The sequence below is a fragment of the Enhydra lutris genome, unplaced genomic scaffold (assembly GCF_002288905.1).
Source record: "Enhydra lutris kenyoni isolate GAN:26980312 unplaced genomic scaffold, ASM228890v2 scaffoldscaffold1, whole genome shotgun sequence".
In the NCBI taxonomy this organism is placed as follows: domain Eukaryota; kingdom Metazoa; phylum Chordata; class Mammalia; order Carnivora; family Mustelidae; genus Enhydra; species Enhydra lutris.
The window spans coordinates 73786049-73805359 of NW_019154085.1; the positions used below are offsets into that span (position 1 = coordinate 73786049).

General features: G+C 42.3%; 1 protein-coding gene across 1 annotated transcript in view; it reads right to left on the minus strand.

The window, feature by feature from the left end:
- LOC111142610 (phosphodiesterase 11A) overlaps positions 1 to 19311 on the minus strand; it is a 392040-nt gene that overhangs the window by 115903 nt on the left and 256826 nt on the right. Inside the window, exon 10 of the mRNA XM_022495917.1 lies at positions 16608 to 16658. Within this exon, the coding sequence (XP_022351625.1) occupies positions 16608 to 16658 (51 nt within the window). The remainder of the gene's footprint in view (positions 1 to 16607; positions 16659 to 19311) is intronic.

Below are 19311 nucleotides of genomic sequence, written 5' to 3' on the forward strand. Positions count from 1 at the left end.
TTATGGTTAATTTCCAATCTAACTCTCTGGAAAGCAGACAGCCCCTTCCCTCCATGTTGCTGCTTTAAGCCAGCAAGAGCAGCAGCTCACGTGAATCTGCAGGGACGAGCCGACGCTGAGTGAGCTCTTCTAGTAACCTGTCTGCCCTGCATGAGACCAGCGACAAGATACGTATGTGCTCCGGGCATCAGATCCTTGCGTTTAACGGTCTTTAATTATTGAGCATGTATACCCTTCCATCATACAGCTTAAAGTGATGAGGCTGGATTCTCAGCAATGACTGGGTGTCATCAGCTTAAGTATTTTTTTTCCTTGCCTGGTTTACAGAGCAGTCCCCAATGGCTTTGATTTTACATATGCTCCCAATCGGTATTAATTTTCTGTTCTAAAATAACAATAAGAGTAAAATCAGAAAGAGGAAACCTTGCTTTCCCTTATAGATAGATTGCATGGGAACAGCTAAAGGAGAAGGCAGAGGACATGGTGAGATAGCCCATTATTTAAGGCCCAGGCCACATGGACTTGCTCTATGGCTTTCTTCTGGGTTTTCTCGGGGAGTGGGGCAGAGGAGGTCAGCCTGAAGAGTTAGGAAGAACTTTTTAAGGGCAAGATAATTCACAAGATTAGATATTGATAAAGTAACTTATGGGATTGATTTGCATTTAGAATACCCACTATAGATGGCATCCTACCTCTAGTAGAGGAAGGCTTAATTGTTTCCACACTAAAAAGCTCTAATTTATTTCTCACTCGGGCTCCAAATTCAGCAGCACTCCCTTTGATCAGGCAAATAAAATTGGGAGCCCAGACTGATCTCTTCTGCCTCCCATGATACTGCAGATTAAAACTACCTGCTCTCGTACACTGGCTGCTCTTTAACATCTGATTTTTTTTTTTTCCCTTAAATCTGGGGGGATAAAAGCATCACGCTTTATGCAATACTTGTAAAACATCACGTTGGCTGCTAAGAGACTCCTGTGTTCAAACATCTGTCCCACCCCCATGACGCCCTGCCCCCTCGCCCCTCTTCCAATGCCTCATCTTGATCTTCACAGCTGAAGTCCATCCGGACTGTCCTCCCTTCTAGCTGGCACTGAGCAAGCCAATGAAATACCTTTTCCTGTTGCTGGGTGACTACGGATATTTTGAAAATATGCCCCATAAATGCAGCAGCTTAAAAGCTTGCTATTGGCCAGTTGGGGTCCTGTGCAATGCTGATGCGTTAGATTGGTGGAAGAATGACAGGTGGCAATAGCTATGCAAATATATTACTGACCCTATGTTCCACTGGAGAGGAAAACTATTTCAAGGCTGAGTGACAACTATAACATACCCTGTTAGAAGAAAAATAAATCTCCCCGTGTCTACATTTAGGCCTCTGAAGAACAGTTACGGGAACACTACAGAAATCAAAGGGGGAGGGGGGACAACTCAAGGTTGTCTTACCCTCAAATATCCTGCTTTTCACGGTTGGATTAGCAGCTCTACCTGTCCTAGAAATATATGTGCATTTCTACATACTTTTTGTAGTTATGTGTTGATACATTTTAAACTCCAAACTTGTCTAAACAGGGAAATAATTTTAAATGATGTCGAGGAAGCCTTTTAAATTTTTTCTTCGTCTCCTTATCCTTAGTGTCCTCTCCTTCACCTTCCTCCCCTGACCTTCAAGTCCAAAAATCCAGCAGCCTCAGGATGTGGTCAGTGTCATGTCAGCACAGTACTGACTGCATTTTATCTCACTCTGTCCACTTAAAATATTTGCATCCTGGTGGGAGGATAAGCAAAGTCTTGTTTAAATGGCTTTGGGCTTCTCTTTGCAGCCAGAGAGAGCTGTTTGGGTACAAGTAACTGCTCTTGCTAACACCGGGTTAACTGTTCATACACAAATCTGCCAAAGAACCTCTGGGAAAGAATGTCCTTCTACTAATTGAATTCTAATGAGGCTAAGTAGAAGATTAGGAATTGAGTTTTTACTGTGAGTTTCAAATATCAGATCTTCGGGATCTTTGGGATGTTTGGCTTATTCGATCTGCTGAATTCTCCAGGAAGTCCTATTTAGTTCATGAAGAAATGACTACCCGAGAAGAGGGCTGTGGGTTATTGGTTGATCCAGTTTTAAGGAGCTTTCCTGGTTCTGCATCGGTGCCCCCAGGACTCAAGAGCAATGGAAAGATGCTGCTGTGAGGTGATCAGATGAGACAATTGTTAATGAGGAGTTCCTGGGCCAATTTAATTGGCATATCCCTGGAAGTTATATTTATCTGCTTTATAAAATTTGGGTGAGTTTGAGAGCCAAATCAAGATGACCCTCAGTGGAATTAGTGGTGAAAATAGAAATGCTTCAAGGGTATAATAAAACATTCTTCTCAATAATGCAATCTAGACAAAGTCTCTTAGGAAACCACTATGGCTGACAGGTCAATGGTGGGTGTCGCCAGTGTCCACAATTATGAATTATGAAGGGGGAGATTGTGAGCATCTCATCTGTGCTCCAGGAAATGTGTGCTTCCCATAAGACAGGCCACGGTAGGTTGGATGGGGATCAAAAGTCACATCTTAAAGTTATGTGCCTGTACACCTCACCTGTGAAGGCTGCTATTTTACTATCTGCCTAGTATTGCTTCCCTCCCCCGCCCCTCCCTTCCTCCCACCTTTCCTCCGTCTCTCCCTCCCTTCCACCCTTCCTTCCTTTCTTTTTAAAAGATTTTATTTGTTTATTTATTTATTTAGGGAGAGAGAGAGAGAGAAAAAGAGAGAGAGAGAGAAGCAGACTGCACTGAGCCTGGAGCCTGACACGGGGCTCAATCCCACAACCCTGAGATCACGACCTGAGCTGGAATCAAGAGTTGTAAGCTTAAACGACTGAGCCACCCCGGCGACACTCCTTCTCCTTTCAAAGAAACCATGTCGCACTCCAACCATGTTTTTCCATCTTGGAGCTGACATAGTCTTCTGTGACAACGTCCTCTCACCGTTGGTTGGCGCAGGGCTGGGCACTTGACCCAAACTGGACCAAATGGAAAATCTTCTTGAGATCCTTTGAATTGCAACTTGGAAAGAGTTATTTCTGGAGAGGGTGGCCAAAAGATGAAAAACTTGACACAGGCTATGTTTACCCCTTTGTAAGGAGAGCCAGGCTGCAGGGAGCATATCCAGGGCCTAAGAGCTGCCTTGATAGGGCTTTGCAATTTTGTTCAAGCGGCCCCTTGGAGGCTTGCTGCCTCCAGCTCTCGGAGTGGCCGGGTGGGTCTGCTTGCAGCAGTGGGCTTTGCCCAAGCACATTCTGGGGGCATGCTATCCTTTTGGTATACAGTGCTCTCCTGTTTGTGACACTTCTTGGGAGGGACTTTGAGCTTACATGTATCATACAGAGGAAGGAGACTTCGACTTCTGGGACCTTGCAACCCCTCCAGCCTACCTTCTCATAAGTGAATCACTATGCAGTGGGACAAAGAGCTCATGTGGAGAACAGACACATGATCACAGCCCAGTGCAGACAGTGAAAACAGAATACTTGGACCTTTGGTTCTTAAGGGGCTTATCAAAATAATCAGCCCTGGCTCTCACACATAACTCCTTAGAGAACCAGAGGAAAGTTGTTTTCAAAGAGATCACTGATGGTTTGAAAGATATTTTAGGCAGAAGAATAGTTTCTCCTTGGTTTTAAAGGGAGGGTGAGTTTAAAAAAAAAATTAAGTAAATAAAGGAAAATGGATAGTGTTTAAAAAAATAAAGGGAGAATGAGTCCCAAGATTTTTTCATATTAGAGCAATGTAGTCACTGAAAACCTCTCTCCCTCTTTTTCTTTTCTTAATTCTCGTGTTTTCCTGCTGGTCGTGAGGGGAAGAGTACTAAGTGTTCTTCTTTAAAATCCAGCTTCGGGGCTTCATGGAGTTGTTTGACAAATTTAAGCCCAGTGGTGAGGGTGACCACCTGTTCCTGCAAAAACCATCACAAAGCTGTGTTTTTCATAGAACTCCCTTCTGTCTCTGGAAAGCCCAAGATGAATTACAATACATGTTGGGAGAAATGAACCTGGAATACTGAGGAATGGGATCATTCAGCACAAGAGCTGTTTGGGATATACCCTTCAAGGGGAAAAATCATTCTTAGATCCCACAACCGGTCCGAAGTTGCTATTCCTGGGGCTGAAGTCTGGAAAGCACACGTTCATCAGTGGTAGGCCCGGACTGCCTTCCGACGGAGTCACCTTACAAACGAATGAACAAACACGCCCTTCGCAGAGTCTGTTGAAATCTGAACTTGTCTATCTATCAAGAACTAAGCCTTAGATTTCAGAAGGGCTCGTCATCAGACCATAAGGACAGGGCCAAACCAGGACCAGAAGAACCTAAAACAAAAAGTGTTCCACGTCTATTTCGAAAGGGAATAGGACAAATTCAGCATGCCCATCTAGATCTCGATTTCTTACTTTGTAGCACAGGTAAGGCGCTGAAAAGAGAACTGGCACAAGGTAAAACGTTGCCTAAATGTTTGTTATTGACCATCATGCTGTGTGAACTGAACACATACTGGGTAGAAGAGTCCCAAAAAGGACCTTTGTGGCAAGAAAGGAGGCCTCGGAACCGGCAGCGTGTGGTCTCCCTCAGCGGCCTGATCCGTGAGTGGGATAAAGCCACTGACGCCTCCTTTAAGGGCTTCTGTTAACATCCAGTGAAATAAGGGCGGTGAAAGCATGTTGAATCAGAAGGAATGCTACAGCTGTAACAACACAACTCCTAGCAAGCAGCAATATTTAGAATTATGTAACGACTGGTATCCTGTTATCCTACAGTAAGCCCAGAAAAATGTGTTTTAAAGTCCATCCACCTGTGGATGCTTAACGGCAGGATGGCATTTAAACCTTTTATCCCTGGGCAGTTTGAGAAAAGCCTGCCCTTTCAAAGTTCTCACCAGCACTTCTTACACTTTCCCCTTTCATGGGTGTGGGGGTTTGATAAGAGAACCCGAGGAAGCAACCGGAAGCCTGTTTGGGGGCAGCTTCTCGGGCCAACGGTGAGGCAGGCTGCACAGTCCCCACCTGGGGGTATGGGGTAAAACCTATTTTGAGCTTGGATCCCTTGTAACCCGAAAATCACAGATTTTCGGTTTTTATTAAAATTCTTACTTGTTCACACCTTAATTCCTTTTAGTCCCAACCACATGTGTGAGGCCCTAGCTGGAAACATCAGTCTGTCCTACAAGACTGTCTTAGAATAGTCTCCGTGGCTGTTCTTGGTCATAAAGCTGAGTTTAACTTCTCAGTTTTGCGTATATTAGTGTCAAATCCAAAGATAGTAAAATCCTGCACAGATACTGTGTCCTTGACTAGGGATGTTCTGGTGCCTGGTTAAAGTGTTGTCTTTGCAGACCCCATGAATTGCTTCTGGGGAAAGAAAAAGCACCCCAAAGAGAGTTTCTATGTCCACCAATATGCATCCACAACATTCCTAGAAAAGGGAAGAGTGCTGAATGGCTCCACCAGCTCTGGTAATGAAAGGAGTGCATTGGAAGGAATAGAGCACAGCCACACCGATGGCTGGGTTCAAGGCCCGCTATGTGCATACCGCACGATATGCAACCATACAAATAATTAATGGAGCACCTGGCCTCTGGATAACCACCACACCACCTCCCCATCGACTCCCAGCACCTCCACTGTGCCTCTTCTGTACCCATTGGCTCATTGGAATACAGCCGGCAAGAGGACTTTACCCAGGCTTTGTTGGTAAGGCTGAACCAGAGGGGTGATCTCCCCAGTCCTTCCACCTCCGGCTTTAGCAGATAAATAAGCTGCTGTGTCACTAACATATTCCAGGTCATGTGCACACACAAACATTATTGTATCTTCAAATTACCTTTCAGTGACTGTCTTTCATGTTTTAACCATTTTCCTAGAAATGTGGCTCAGCAAATCCTTACGTGGAGCAAGGATGGCACCCAGTGGCCAAAGCGTTTCATCTCAGATCTTGTTTTCTCACAGATCTCCCATCATCTGTCTCTTTGGAGACAATGAACTGCCATTTTTTTCTAACGCCAGAGTTGAAACACTAAATCATTCGACTATCCCTTAAGCTGAAGTGTGTACACACATACGCACGTCCGTGCGCACAAACACACACACCCCACACATATTCACACATACAAAATTGAGGATATAGACAGAGGTTAATTCGGAATGATAATGTTCAAGAGTCCTTAACAATTTAACTTAGAGTCTTATGTTAAAGTTGTCTTATTTCAGATATGCAAATTACTGTCCGTAATGTCCCTAATACTGTGCATCAGTGTAAGAAACATACAAATGTAAACCCAGTTTCCCATTCTTCACTTCATATCTTCCCCCAAAGAGTCTCCAGTTCATGAGTTCTCATGCCTTAAACATAAGACTTTATCTCCTGACAAGTGCTTCAGCCTTAAACTGATGTTCGCAATCTCATACCCTTGTTATCTTTCTTACAAGGTACTTGGCAGACCTGGAGAACACAGGATAATAAAGTGGGACTGTTCTCTTTCCTTTAAGCTTTCCAGATGTCGAGAGATTTCTATACAGCTAGATAGCCAATCAGACCATAAGGAAGACAAACAAGATACCAGAATAATGGATCATATACCCCCTTGCTCAAAATGATGCAATATCTTCATAATGTTTGCTGTTTCCAATTTCCTTAGGTTTCTAAGCAGTCAGAAACAACAGGGCTGGGAGTCACATGGACCATACAACCCCAATACAAGAAGAAGTTTCTAATAAAATAGCATTATATATGGACTGACTAAAGAGCATTATGAAAAGCCTCTTCTTAAGTGTCTATGTTAAGTTCAGCCCCAAATTCTTTTTTCCCAGACATCATCACCATTCACCCTTATCTGGCCCACAAACTGTCAAAATGCCACAGAATTTCCAAGAATAACAGGGAAATCAGAAGAAATGACTTCAGGATAAAATTCCATGATATTGCTTACATTTTCCTATTCAGCCCTTGAAGGGAAGCATTGTCTTCAAGGTCAAAACAAAATACTGGAAAGGGAAAATCAAAGCCAAGCATGTGCCTTTTTCTTGCTGGTTCTTTGGTTCATGGTCAGCTTGTATGTAAAGGTTAATGACCCTGCCCTCACCAAGAGGTGTGAGGTTCACGTAAGATAATGAGAAGGAAAATGTTTTTATACGCTGCTAAGTCATTTTATACATTATTTGAGGCATTATTATTCTTTAAACATTTATAGGTAGCCCTAGTATTTACTTTCTAAACTGATGATGTTGAGATTCTTGTCCTACCTAATATAATCACTGATCTTTCTCACAAGTATTACTGTATACTGTTACCCGTCAAATATAAAAGAGCCATGGTGGGATTTGGAAATCACTTATAAATATGTAATTACATCAAGCTGAGCCAAGTCGTCCAGCAATCCCCAAATTTTTAAATAAAGCTTAAATTTAAAGATGTTTTGTCAACTTTATGTTGCTATGTGTTTTATTTTCCCCTTCCCTCCTGGAGATACATTTTATAGGCTCATAACATTACAGCATTTTATAGCTGAAAATGCCTTTGTTGCACAGACGAGGAAACCTGAGGTCTAGCAATTTTAAATGAACCCAGAGATCTGGTGCCTGCTTTGTCATGTTCATTCTCTCTCCTATGTCCGTGGCCTTACAAAGACTGCTTCGAAAGGGACCGTTCTGGCAAGCCAGATATTCTCTCCTAACTTGGTATTTCATGTCCGGCCTTGAGATCAATAGAATCATGATTTATGCACTTTTTTTTTTTTTTTTTTTTTTTTTAAAGATTTTATTTATTTATTTGACAGAGAGATCACAAGCAGGCAGAGAGGCAGGCAGAGAGAGAGGAGGAAGCAGGCTCCCCTAGAGAGCAGAGAGCCCGATGCGGGGCTTGATCCCAGGACTCTGAGATCATGACCTGAGCCGAAGGCAGCGGCTTAACCCACTGAGCCACCCAGGCGCCCCGATTTATGCACTTTTAAAAATGATTTTGGGTCGGTCCCTTGCTAACTGTGAGAAACGACACAGAACTACTCAAAGCAGCACATAATTTCAAAAATAGGTAGAAGGGACAGAACTCAGGACCATACAAATAAAAAGAATTTAGAAAGGCATCCTGAGATTAAAGAATAGTTTCAACAGATTTAGTCTTCCGGATGGTGGTAGCAGGCTACATGAGTGAAGAATCTTATTTAATACACGCATGACTCATTTTGCTTTAAAAAGGCACTTTGCTTTCCTGTGCTTCGCAGATACTTTGGTTTTTAAAGGTTGCAGGTTTGTGGCAGCCCTGTGTTGAGTGAGTGTATCAGCGGCATTCCTCCAAAAGCATTTGCTCATTTCGTGTCTCTGTGTCACAGTCTCGTAACTGTCAAAGTACTATAAAATTTGACATTATTATTATATTTTATATATATTATTATATATATGTGATCAGTGATTATGACTTGCTCAAAGCTCGGATGATGGTTAGCCTTTTTTAGCAACAAAATATTTGTTAATTAAGATATATACTTTGTGTCTATATTGTGCAGATATTGTCATTACTGAACACTCCAAAAAGAGTGTCCTAAATGAAAAAACTGAATCTCTTTATTTTCATATAGTTCAGGCTTTTTAGGAAACTAGCAACCTAGAACTTAAAACAAGGTGCTGAGATACAATTTGCAGACACTCTTATTGTCATAGATGTTTGCTTCCAAATTCTACTCACATGTTGTAACCACCTCTGCCAATAAAACTGCAAATAGTTCAATGAATTTTGTAGAAATTTTTCCAGCTCCCAGGGGCAAGATATGACTTAAGGAAATATAAGGGTTATGAAAGTGACTAAGACCAGGATTTGCTCTGAAATATTCCTGGTTTAATTAGGTGAATGGACAGGTGCACAAAGATTTATATCACAAGGTAGAAACTGATAAGTATAATGAAAAAATGGCAAACAAGCAGATTACTTTTGCCTGAATTACAGTGAGAATGACTACACGGAGAGCACGACTGAGCAGGAGCTGATGGACTGTCGGGACTCTAAATATGCTGAGATAGAAACAGGAATGGGAACAGAGATCAGAGAATGGACAGAAAATATCAAATAGAGCTCATGTGAAGGGTGGGTCAGTGGGAACATGGGAAACAGGATGGAGAAGTGAACTGGAGCTGAGAGTTCAAAGCACTTTTTAGAAGTATTATTATAATGAATGTAGTTATTTATTTTAGATGTTTTGAGTATAGCTGACACACAAGGTCACATGGGTTTAAGGTGTTCAACACAGTGACTCAACTTCTCCATGCGTTACGCTATGCTAACGTCTGTCACCATATGCTACTACAGTATCATTGACTACATTTCCTCTGCTGTACCTTTTATTCCTGTGACTCATTCATTCTGTAACTGGAAGCCTGTATCTCCCACTGGTCTTCCACCCATTTTAAGGTCCAAATGAAGGATTTGAAATGACGGAATCTAGAGGCTTATAGAAGATGTTGAGCTTTGTAAGACGGAAACCGGCACCAGCAGAATACTGTTAATCTGGCCACTATGCACGGGATGAATTTGGGAGCAGATCTTATGGTGGGTCTAAGAGTTTACTTAAAGAATAAAAAAAGAGTGAGAGATAAAGGGAGGCAGGGAGACCAGTTAGGAGAGCATGCATACCAAATGTCTGCATGAGAAAGAAGAATGAGGATCTGAGCTAGTGCTGACTATGAGTGTGCGGACAGGGGTTAAGTGTGGGGTGGGTGGGGGGAGCATGGGAGACATGTTTAAATGGAGGGAAGAGCCCATGGGGAGTGAGGAGGTGTGAGGACTCAAAGGTGAATGGACAGTTATATTCAACATGGGCCTCTGGAGAGGATGGGGAGGGAAGCATAACAGTCAGGGGTTTGTAGCTTCTATGTATACTGAAGGAGATACAGAGAGAAAACCCACCATTATGATTGCTAAGTTAAATCAACATCACTGAGGGGAGGGCGTATCAGTTCTTTATTTCCCAGTTTCATGCCTGTTGTCATAGATTGCTTTAACTAGAGGTAAACCAGAAAGAAGGAGAGTGATACAGTCCCAGATGCCCAATGTTCTGGAAAGTTCTGACCACCTTGGCCTCTATAGCTCCCTTCACCATTCAGAAGTCAGCACTCTAACTGGGCCATACAACTGTCCTCCACTCCTGTCTTCCCTGGACCTTCAGGACCTATCAGTGTTCTGAAACCAAAAATGAACTGCCCTTTATTTTGTTCCCACAGGGCTGACTCCCTGGGCCTTCCTACTTCAGGAGTACATTGGACCAGCTGTGTTAGTGTGTGGAAGCAAGAAGATGGAAGAACCCTTCCAGGCACATCCTTCCTTCCAGGGAAAGTCAACATTCCTCATGACCTTTCAGAGATGGTGACACTGTTTTGTTTCCAAATGGAAAGAAGTGACAAATGATGACTGTTGAAGCTGATTAGAGAGGAGGTCAGGGTCACCATGGGATGGAGCTTGGCCAGGTGAGTTTTTAAAGAGCCCTCAATTCATAGCTGCATAGTGCAGCAGTAGGAAAGCCTGGGCTGGACTTCAGCCCAGGCTCCCCTCACACCATTGCCTCCTCTGTGTTGTCGACACTCAACAGTGACAGAGTGTAATTATTTTTTTTGTAAGATTTTATTTATTTATTTGACAGAGAGAGGTCACAAGTAGGCAGAGAGTCAGGGAGAGAGAGGGGTGGGGGAAGCAGGTTCCCGCTGAGCAGAGAGCCTGATTCGGGGCTCGATCCCAGGACCCTGAGATCATGACCTGAGCCAAAAGCAGAGGCTTAACCCACTGAGCCACCCAGGCACCCACAGTGTAACTATCTTTTATCTGACCTAACATTCCTCGAAGAGACAGTTCATAAAGAGAAGCCCATACAAACATGCGGACATTTGGACACAAAGCACTCCATGGACTTATGGACATGTCCTAAGCAATGCAGGCTGCCCAGCTCAGCCTCCTGCCACAGGAGAGGGAAAAGCCCTTTTGGATGAAGATTCCCAGAGGTTACCCCTGTAGCCAGTTTCCTGCCGAAGGTTCAAGAACTCCCTGATGATAAAAAGAAAAAAATCTTGGAAATTAAACTTGGCATAGATACTATTTAAGGTAACAACAAAGCCCTCAAGTCAAGAGGCGGGGACAAGAGAGGAGACCGGCTAGGTTAGGTGTAAGAAGATTCCCAAGTTCCATTTAGACTGCTGCGAGGGCAGCTTTTAAACAACGTTACAACTAAGCAGAGGTGAACCGGAAAGTGGTTGGTTGTTGGGATTTCCAAAGGCGGCATTTCAGGAAGACTGGGAGGGCGGAGGCTGGAGTAACAAGATGAAGGTCTTCTTCCCTAGCAGGCACCCTGAGGTCGTGGATGGTGTCTCTGTGGAAGCTCCCAGCCTACCAGGGAGGAGCTCTTAGGTGCTTCCTATGGACTGCGGTGGGGGAACATGAGCTCCCCAAGCCTCTACCACACGGAGCCCTGCTTGGGCTCCTGAGGCATCCTGACCCCTCCCCTCCTTGGCAGCTGCCTCATTACTTGGGTTAGGGTAAGTGCCACGGTGGTACCCTCTGTCTACATGAGATTTTCCTCTGCAAGAGGCCAGTGCAAGGACTGGACTATTTCCATAGCTCTGGAAATAGAGCTGGTGGGGCAGTAGGCAGCACATGCTCTGCCTCTGTGCAATTAGACAAAGGTGCGTCCACTGGGAGTTCAGTCGAGAAGAGGCAACCCATTCCTTGACCAGCCGAGTGAGGGTGAGCCCCAACCCCTTCCTCCTTGTGCAGGGACCTTCGTGCAGGACCTATGACAGATACATCTACCCGCACAACTGTCAGGACTTATGATAACCTTTGAATATTTCACGGATCAAAGATGTCTCTTCAAACTTAATTACTTAAAAAAAAAAAAAAAAGCCTAGTACACCCCATCCCATTGTCCAGCCTGTCCCCTACCTACTGTCTTACAGAGGAGGTTGTAAGATGCTATTTTTGATGTGGCCATTCTTCTTTTGGTACATAAAGGCCACAGGGGGTACCTCTTCCTGGGTGCTTTATTTTATTTACTTTACCAGGATGTTAATTTGTGGTCGAGGCATTAACATTGATAACTTGAAATACTCAAGAGGTAGTCCAAGCCCAAACACCCAACATGAGTTATCGGTGTTTAATTACTGAGGCAGTTAAATGGTGCCGTAAACGAGTTCATCTCTGATTGCAGCCATAACCCATGCAGTTTGGAATTGAAAGAAGGGATGATAAAAGGTGGCAATATAACACGGGAACATCCATGAGTTGATTTTAATTGGTAAACTGGCGTATATAGTGGTAACTGTTTGGTCTGTCCATCGCACTGGAATCTTAGGAAAGTGCATAAAATTACAGGAGCATATAATTGGTGTGCTAAACTCATTTTCTTATGTTATCACAGCTGGCATCTTTAGGTTATTAAAAGCCTTTAAACCAGTCATCTTCAAAGAGATCTAATTGTCAGTATGGTCTTTATACATAATTCCCGTTAGCACAGAGCACAAGAGATATAAACAGGCACTAAAATCTGCACAAATTTTCTGGGCACACCTTTCTTATTTCAAGTTCAAGGAAGATCAGTAAATGTTAATGAGGATAAAAACCATTCTTTAGTTTCCTCATTCGATGCACAGGGCAACCAGCCCATAAAAGACAAATTATTAACATTATAACCTCAACCAGACTTTGAAAAATTTAATTCATTAGTTCCAGGAAGTTCTGTGATCTTTTTGTGTTTAGATGACTCTCCAAAAAAGACTGTTCCCCAAAGTATAAATAATATATCAGAACCACAAAAATCAGCTTAGGTTCTGACATTCCTAGATGAGCAACTATATGTTGTTTCATCTACTTATTCTGGCTAGATAATCCAGGAAAAGTTCTAGAATGTTTTTCACACTTTGACCACCCTTCATCTACCCACCACCACTCACCCATGAAGAGACTTTCCCCAATAGGAGAAATGGAGCTACTAGAACAAAACAAAACAGAAATGACAACATCTTTTCCCTCTACCCTGGCATTCTACAATAGGGAAAGAAATCCACAAACACAGACAGGTATGGAAGACAAGTATAGGAAGACAAGATATGAAAAAAGGTAAGGTGATATTAGCCTCGCATTAATGATTATTAAAGATTGGCTATAGGTTTATCATCTGTGAAATCTATGTTCCTTGAAACTATCCCACTGAGGAGTACAAATGGTAGTGAATTTAAAGTAATTAATGGTATGTATTGTACTCTCCAATATTATGGGATTTCCATCTCTCCTACTTATTTCTGAGAGTTCTCAGGGTATGTGTATACCTTACTTATCCTTAAAATGTGACCACTTAGCCTGCCTTGACTCCTTCAGCTTCTGCTGGTCATTTTGATAGAAGGTGCCTTCCCTCTGGTCTATATGAGGCTTCCTTTCTCTTGGGCTGCCACTTTCTGTTGCGTTCTGTCCGCACTCTGGAACCCTCATGCTCTCAGGGTCATTCATTGCCCTGAAACTGTACTGAGGTCCATACTAAATACCTGGATGGTATCCCTTTAGTGTCCATACCTGGATGGTATCCCTTTAGTGTCCATTCACATTTTTAGCTGAGAAGATGTATCTATAGGAGGCTGGGGTAAGGGACAAATCCAAGAGAAAAACCGCATGCTGAACTTGAAATCATTTAGACACTGAGGCCTGTGGCCTCGATTTCCACTAACAAGAGTTCTTAACTAGGAGGCCTCCCAGTCTCTTGTGTAAACAACCCCTTCTCAGTGGTGTTCTCGACATATCTGAATCCCAGCTGTGGCACGGTTTGGGCTGCTACTGGAGTCTGGCCTATGTAAGTGTGTATTTGACCTCCAGGTCCTTGTCAGCACCAGAGGATTATATTTCCTTCCAAACCCTGACTTCATCTCTGAATCACTGATCAATACCTTGGCCCAGCTGCACATAACCTAATACATTGACTCAGCCATCCTGAAATGATGAAATTTTATGGATAACTCTGACTCCAGATTTCAAATCTCTCTCTGTTTTCTTTACTATCTCTGTTAAAAAATTATTGTAAGTAGCAGAGGTTATAATATATTCGAATGCAAGCTTGGTTTATTTGTACATTTGGGTCAAAACAAAGCATTTATTTACTGCTATTTAGCTACAATGTTGGGAAACTGCCACTACACACACTCCAGTGTGAAATTTCAGTAAATACTTTCAGTGTCTACGTGCAGGATTATTTTAAGCTGACTACATTTTAATGTTATTGCTGCAGTTATAAGACATCAGCCACCAATTATGGTAATGTTTTGTTTACTTTGTATATCAGGAAAAAGAAAGCCATTAGGTTGAAATTATCTACTATATCTCAATTAAATTGTAATAAGATACTTACCAATATCTTTCAGGATAAAATCTGGAATAAATCAGTTAAGTTAACATTCTTGATAATTTTAAGATGAAATAACCCTTTGATCTCAAATTTAAATACTTCATATTTTTAGTATGTTTGCCAGCTAACAATAGAAAAGCATGGCAAACTCCAAGATAGCGGTGTTTTCCTTACTCTATGGAATTAAGAATTAAAGCCGAACAAAGGGCGGTATGTTTAGAGGGTACACAGCTATTGAGTTAGACCTGCTGTGCCTCTGTACGTGTCCCATCAGATAGCTCCCGCAGTCGTATCTGTCCCACTGTAAGCCTTGCTGTCTTTCTCCCTGCTGGTCCTTTCCTTATTTTAGCAATGATGATAAAATAACAGTAAACATACATAACAGTAAGAACAGTAAAATATTGGTGGCAAGTTATTTCCCTAAATTGGATTTCTAGGTAACTAAACTTTATTAAAGTATAAAAGCTGTACCTACTTTTCATGGACATATTTATAAAATATATAGAAGATACAAAAAAATAATCATAGGTAACCATGGTTTTAACATATTCTTAATGAATAATTGTTTTGAATTACAGAACACTGATGCTTTATGGATTCCTTCCTTCCTTCCTCCCTTCCTTCCTTCCTTCCTTCCTTCCTCCATCCAACACATATTTACTAAGTACCACCATGTTCCCAGAACCGTAGGGATAGAACAGTGAACACAACATACAAGAAGGGATACCTGGATGACATTCACATTCTAGCTGATACACAAGATGTTTATCTCCCTAACAACAGGCCCTGACTGCCACAGTTTGGGGTGTTCTATCTCCTCCTTCTGCTGTCAGCTGTCACCTCTTGCTGGCAACATGTCCATCCTGGTCTGGGTCACTCTTTTCCTGCAGCTCTTTTCCTAAGCCTCTCACTGAGCCGAGGACACCATATCCCTGGCTGGAGCCCGTGCAGCTGGGCTTGCACCCACGCTCAGTGTGCTGCTCCCCGCCCTTCTGAGCAGTCCTCTCAACCCCACTCTGAGTTTGGAGTCTTCCCTTATCCCCTTTCTTTATTCCTGTGCCCCAACTCTAAAGATCTGATGCAGGGGTCAGGTCCAAAGGTCTCTGGACCATTGTTCCTGGGAAGATGAATGCATCTGTATGTAAATGAAACTCTTAGAAGAGTAGCCATCACCAAGGGTTATTACATACAAATATCACAATACAAAACACTATCTTTCTTACTGTTGTGTTTGCTAAGCTGATCATTCTGAACCTCCATAAACACTTAAAAAGGCAGAGACCAAAGCTTTCAAAAGGGAGGAAACTCAGGTCTCCCACACTCTCACATTTTGACCATGACTGGTTAGAAACGCAGGGCAAGGAACAAGAATTCTGGTGCTGCCTTTACAAGAATGGTGGTGACCGAGGTAAAAAAGAATATCTAGGGTGCTTGGCTGACTCAGCTGGAACATGTGACTCGATCTCAGGGTTGTGAGTTCGAGCCCCCTGTTGGTGGTAGAGATTACTTACAAATACAATCTTAAAAAAGCAAAGGTAAAGAATATGTAAGACTCATTCACAGACTTACCGTATGTTGGAGTTGGAAGAAGCTTCCACGGAACAGCAATGAACACGGTGGTTAGGAACTCCAGTTCCAGGGCCAGATTGCCTGGCTCTACCCCTTACAATCATTTGACCTTGGCCTGTCTACTTACTATCTCTATGCTTCAATTGACTCAACTTATGACTATGTACTTCACAGGATTATGAAACTCCAAGGAATTATATAGGTAAAATGCTTTGTATTGTGGTCCATAGTAAGCAGCTGGCAAATGTTAGCTAGTATTATCCTAATCTCTTCACTTATTCTTACAGATGAAAGAATACAGATTTTAAGTGAACAGGAAGTTGGAGGAAAAACGAATGTTAAAGCCAGGTATCCCAATTCTCATAATATTACACAGATTTTTTTCTAATATCACACTTACTTAACAAATGGAAAGAAATAAATACTGAATCATTTAAATGATCATGAAGGGGCTACTCAGTTATATACGTAAGTCCCTTTTCCCCTCTAAGACTGAAATATTCAAACACACCTTTGCCCAGTTCTTTTCCCTAATACCTAGTGGGCAGGAATGATTCTACAGAGGCAAGTGACAACTGGTCAGGATGCTTTGTGGAGCTTAACATTACGTACTAGCAGGGCACACTTTGCTTCCTTACCTTAAACTTGTCAACTTCGGCTTTTGAACATGTTGCATGGTATGACAGCACCTAATTCAGAAGAAAAGGGAAAACAAACTGTTTAATAACTAGACTTGACTATTCTCTGAAATTCTCCTGGCTTATAAATAAACACAGTTCATTATATCACCTTGACAATAGTGGATTTTTTAATTGAAGTGTAATTGACATACCATATCCTATTAGTTTCAGGTATACATCATCGTGATCTGATACTCTCACACATTACAAAATGATGCCCATGATAAATCTAGTTACCATCTGTCACCATGAAGTTATTATAATGTTATTGACTGTATTTCTTATGCTGTACATTATATCCCAGGATTTAATTTTCTAACTGGAAGTTTGGATCTCTTCATCCTCTTTACCTATTTCATCTGCACCTCCCCCCGTCCAACTCTTCCCCTTTTGGGTGACCAGAAGTTTGTTTCTTGTTTCTATTTTGTTTCATTTGTTCTTCTTCTTCTTCTTCTTTTTTTTTTTTTTTAACATTTTATTTATTTATTTGAGAGAGAGAAAGAGTTGGGGACAGGGGGCGCCTAGGTGGCTCAGTGGGTTAAAGCCTCTGCCTTCAGCTCAGGTCATGATCCCAGGGTCCTGGGATCGAGCCCTGCATCAGGCTCTCTGCTCACCGGGGAGCCTGCTTCCTCCTTTCTCTCTCTGCCTGCCTCTCTGCCCACTTGTGATCTCTCTCTGTCAAGTAAAAGAATAAAATCTTAAAAAAAAAAAAAAAGAGTTGGGGACAGGGCAGAGGGAGAAGCAGACTCCCCACTGAGCAGGGAGCCAGATGCAGGGCTCTATCCGGGGACTCCAGGGTCATGACCTGCGCGGAAGGCAGACACTTCACAGGTTGAGCCACCCAGGCGCCCCTGTTTCATTTGTTCTTTTGTTTTGTTTTTAGATTCCACGTATCAGATGTTTGATTCGCAAAGATCTTCTTCCATTCAGTAGGCGGCCTTTTTGTTTTGTCGACGGTTTCCTTTGCTGTGCAGAAGCTTTCTAGCTTGACGTAGTTCCATTTGTTTATTTTAGCATTTTTTGCCCTTACTTGAGGAGACTGGTCCAAAAAAATATTGCTAAGACTGATGTCAAAAAGCTTCTCTGCCTATATTTTCTTCTAGGAGTTTTATGGCTTCAGGTCTTACATTCAAATCTTTAATCCAATTTGAATTTATTTTTGTAAATGGTGTAAAACAATGGTCCAGTTTCACTCTTTTGTGTGTAGCTGTCCAGTTTTCCCAACATCATTTACTGAAGAGACTGTCTTCAACAGTGGATTTTAGTGTACACAAAATTTCCAATAACCGTGACACAGACTGTTACTTGTGCAATTGCAAAGGAATCTACTATAATGCTGAATGGAACCGTAGTCCGCATTAAAGGCTAAGTATTTTAAGTCAGGATGTTTTTATAGGTAGTTATTTTGTCAAAGGGACATGATGTGACTCAAGACCACAGTTCCCAAAGGACATGAATACTTGTTCTGTGGAATACTCTGAAACATAAATAAATAAAAATGTTGTGGCTGGTGTGTGTGCGTGTGTGTGTGTGTGTATGTGAACTGTGGCAGACACTACAGACGGCTGACTCAACTTGCATTTCCAGTCTAGTCTCACTAGCTTGCTTTTATTACACAGGAAAGATTATATTGATATGCCCAAGCATCTGTGATGTTTTTTGTAAGAGGATTATATTTCTCTGTCCTCCTGACAGCCTTAATATATGACTAGATTTAGCCAATGCCTTGTGGGGAAAAGTGACAGATACTGTTTTTGAGCAGTCTGTAAGAGCCATCACATGGTTCTGCCATCTCCTGCTCCCTTCCACGGTGGGAAGTGTGTGGCCCCCAGAAGGGCTGCTCCCTCAGCCAGGGTCCCAAAATGAAGAGCATAGCCACAGCCAAACCACAGCTGACGATGCCTCAGGTCAGCAGGACCTCAAACTCTGTAGTAATAAGTTCATTGTAACTTATGAATTCATGGCTCCCTGCAGCTAGGGCAGTCATGTGGAGTGGGAATGTGAAATACAAGTGGGAAGGCTGGGGCTGGCTGCCTCTTTCCTTTTTCTTCTCTGAAAAACAGCTGCAAGGCTTGGGGTGCAGCAAAATCTGGTGTCTGTCAGGTGACCACTATGAGTGTGAGTGATGCTTTGTAATGGATAGTAAAGCAGAATGGGAGAGAGAAATGAGTCTGACCCTGGACTGCCCTGCCTCAGACTTTTTGTTATGTAAGACAAATATACACACATTTGCTTAAGTCAGTGTTAGTATGTTACAAGGCATACACACACACACTTTATACACATTGTATGTTTTATGCTACCAATCCCATTCCTTTTTTAAAAAGATTTTATTTATTTATTGAGAGAGAAAGAGGGATCATGTGCAGGGGGGAGGGGTAGAGGGAGAAGCAGACTCCCCACTGAGCAGGGAGCCCAATGTGGGGCTTGATCCCGGGTATCTCCTGCTTAACACCAGTAATCTATTCTTGAAAATCAGGTTCTACCTGAAAATACCCACAGGGAGCCTGTTTTCCATTATTTTTCATTGAAAAAAATTATAATACATGATAAAAGCTACCAGGCCTTCCTAAAACTTAATGAAAACACAGTAAAATGAATCTGTATGTATGAAACAAAAAAATGTTAGGTTATAAATTGCTTCAAGTATTTATCTTCTGAT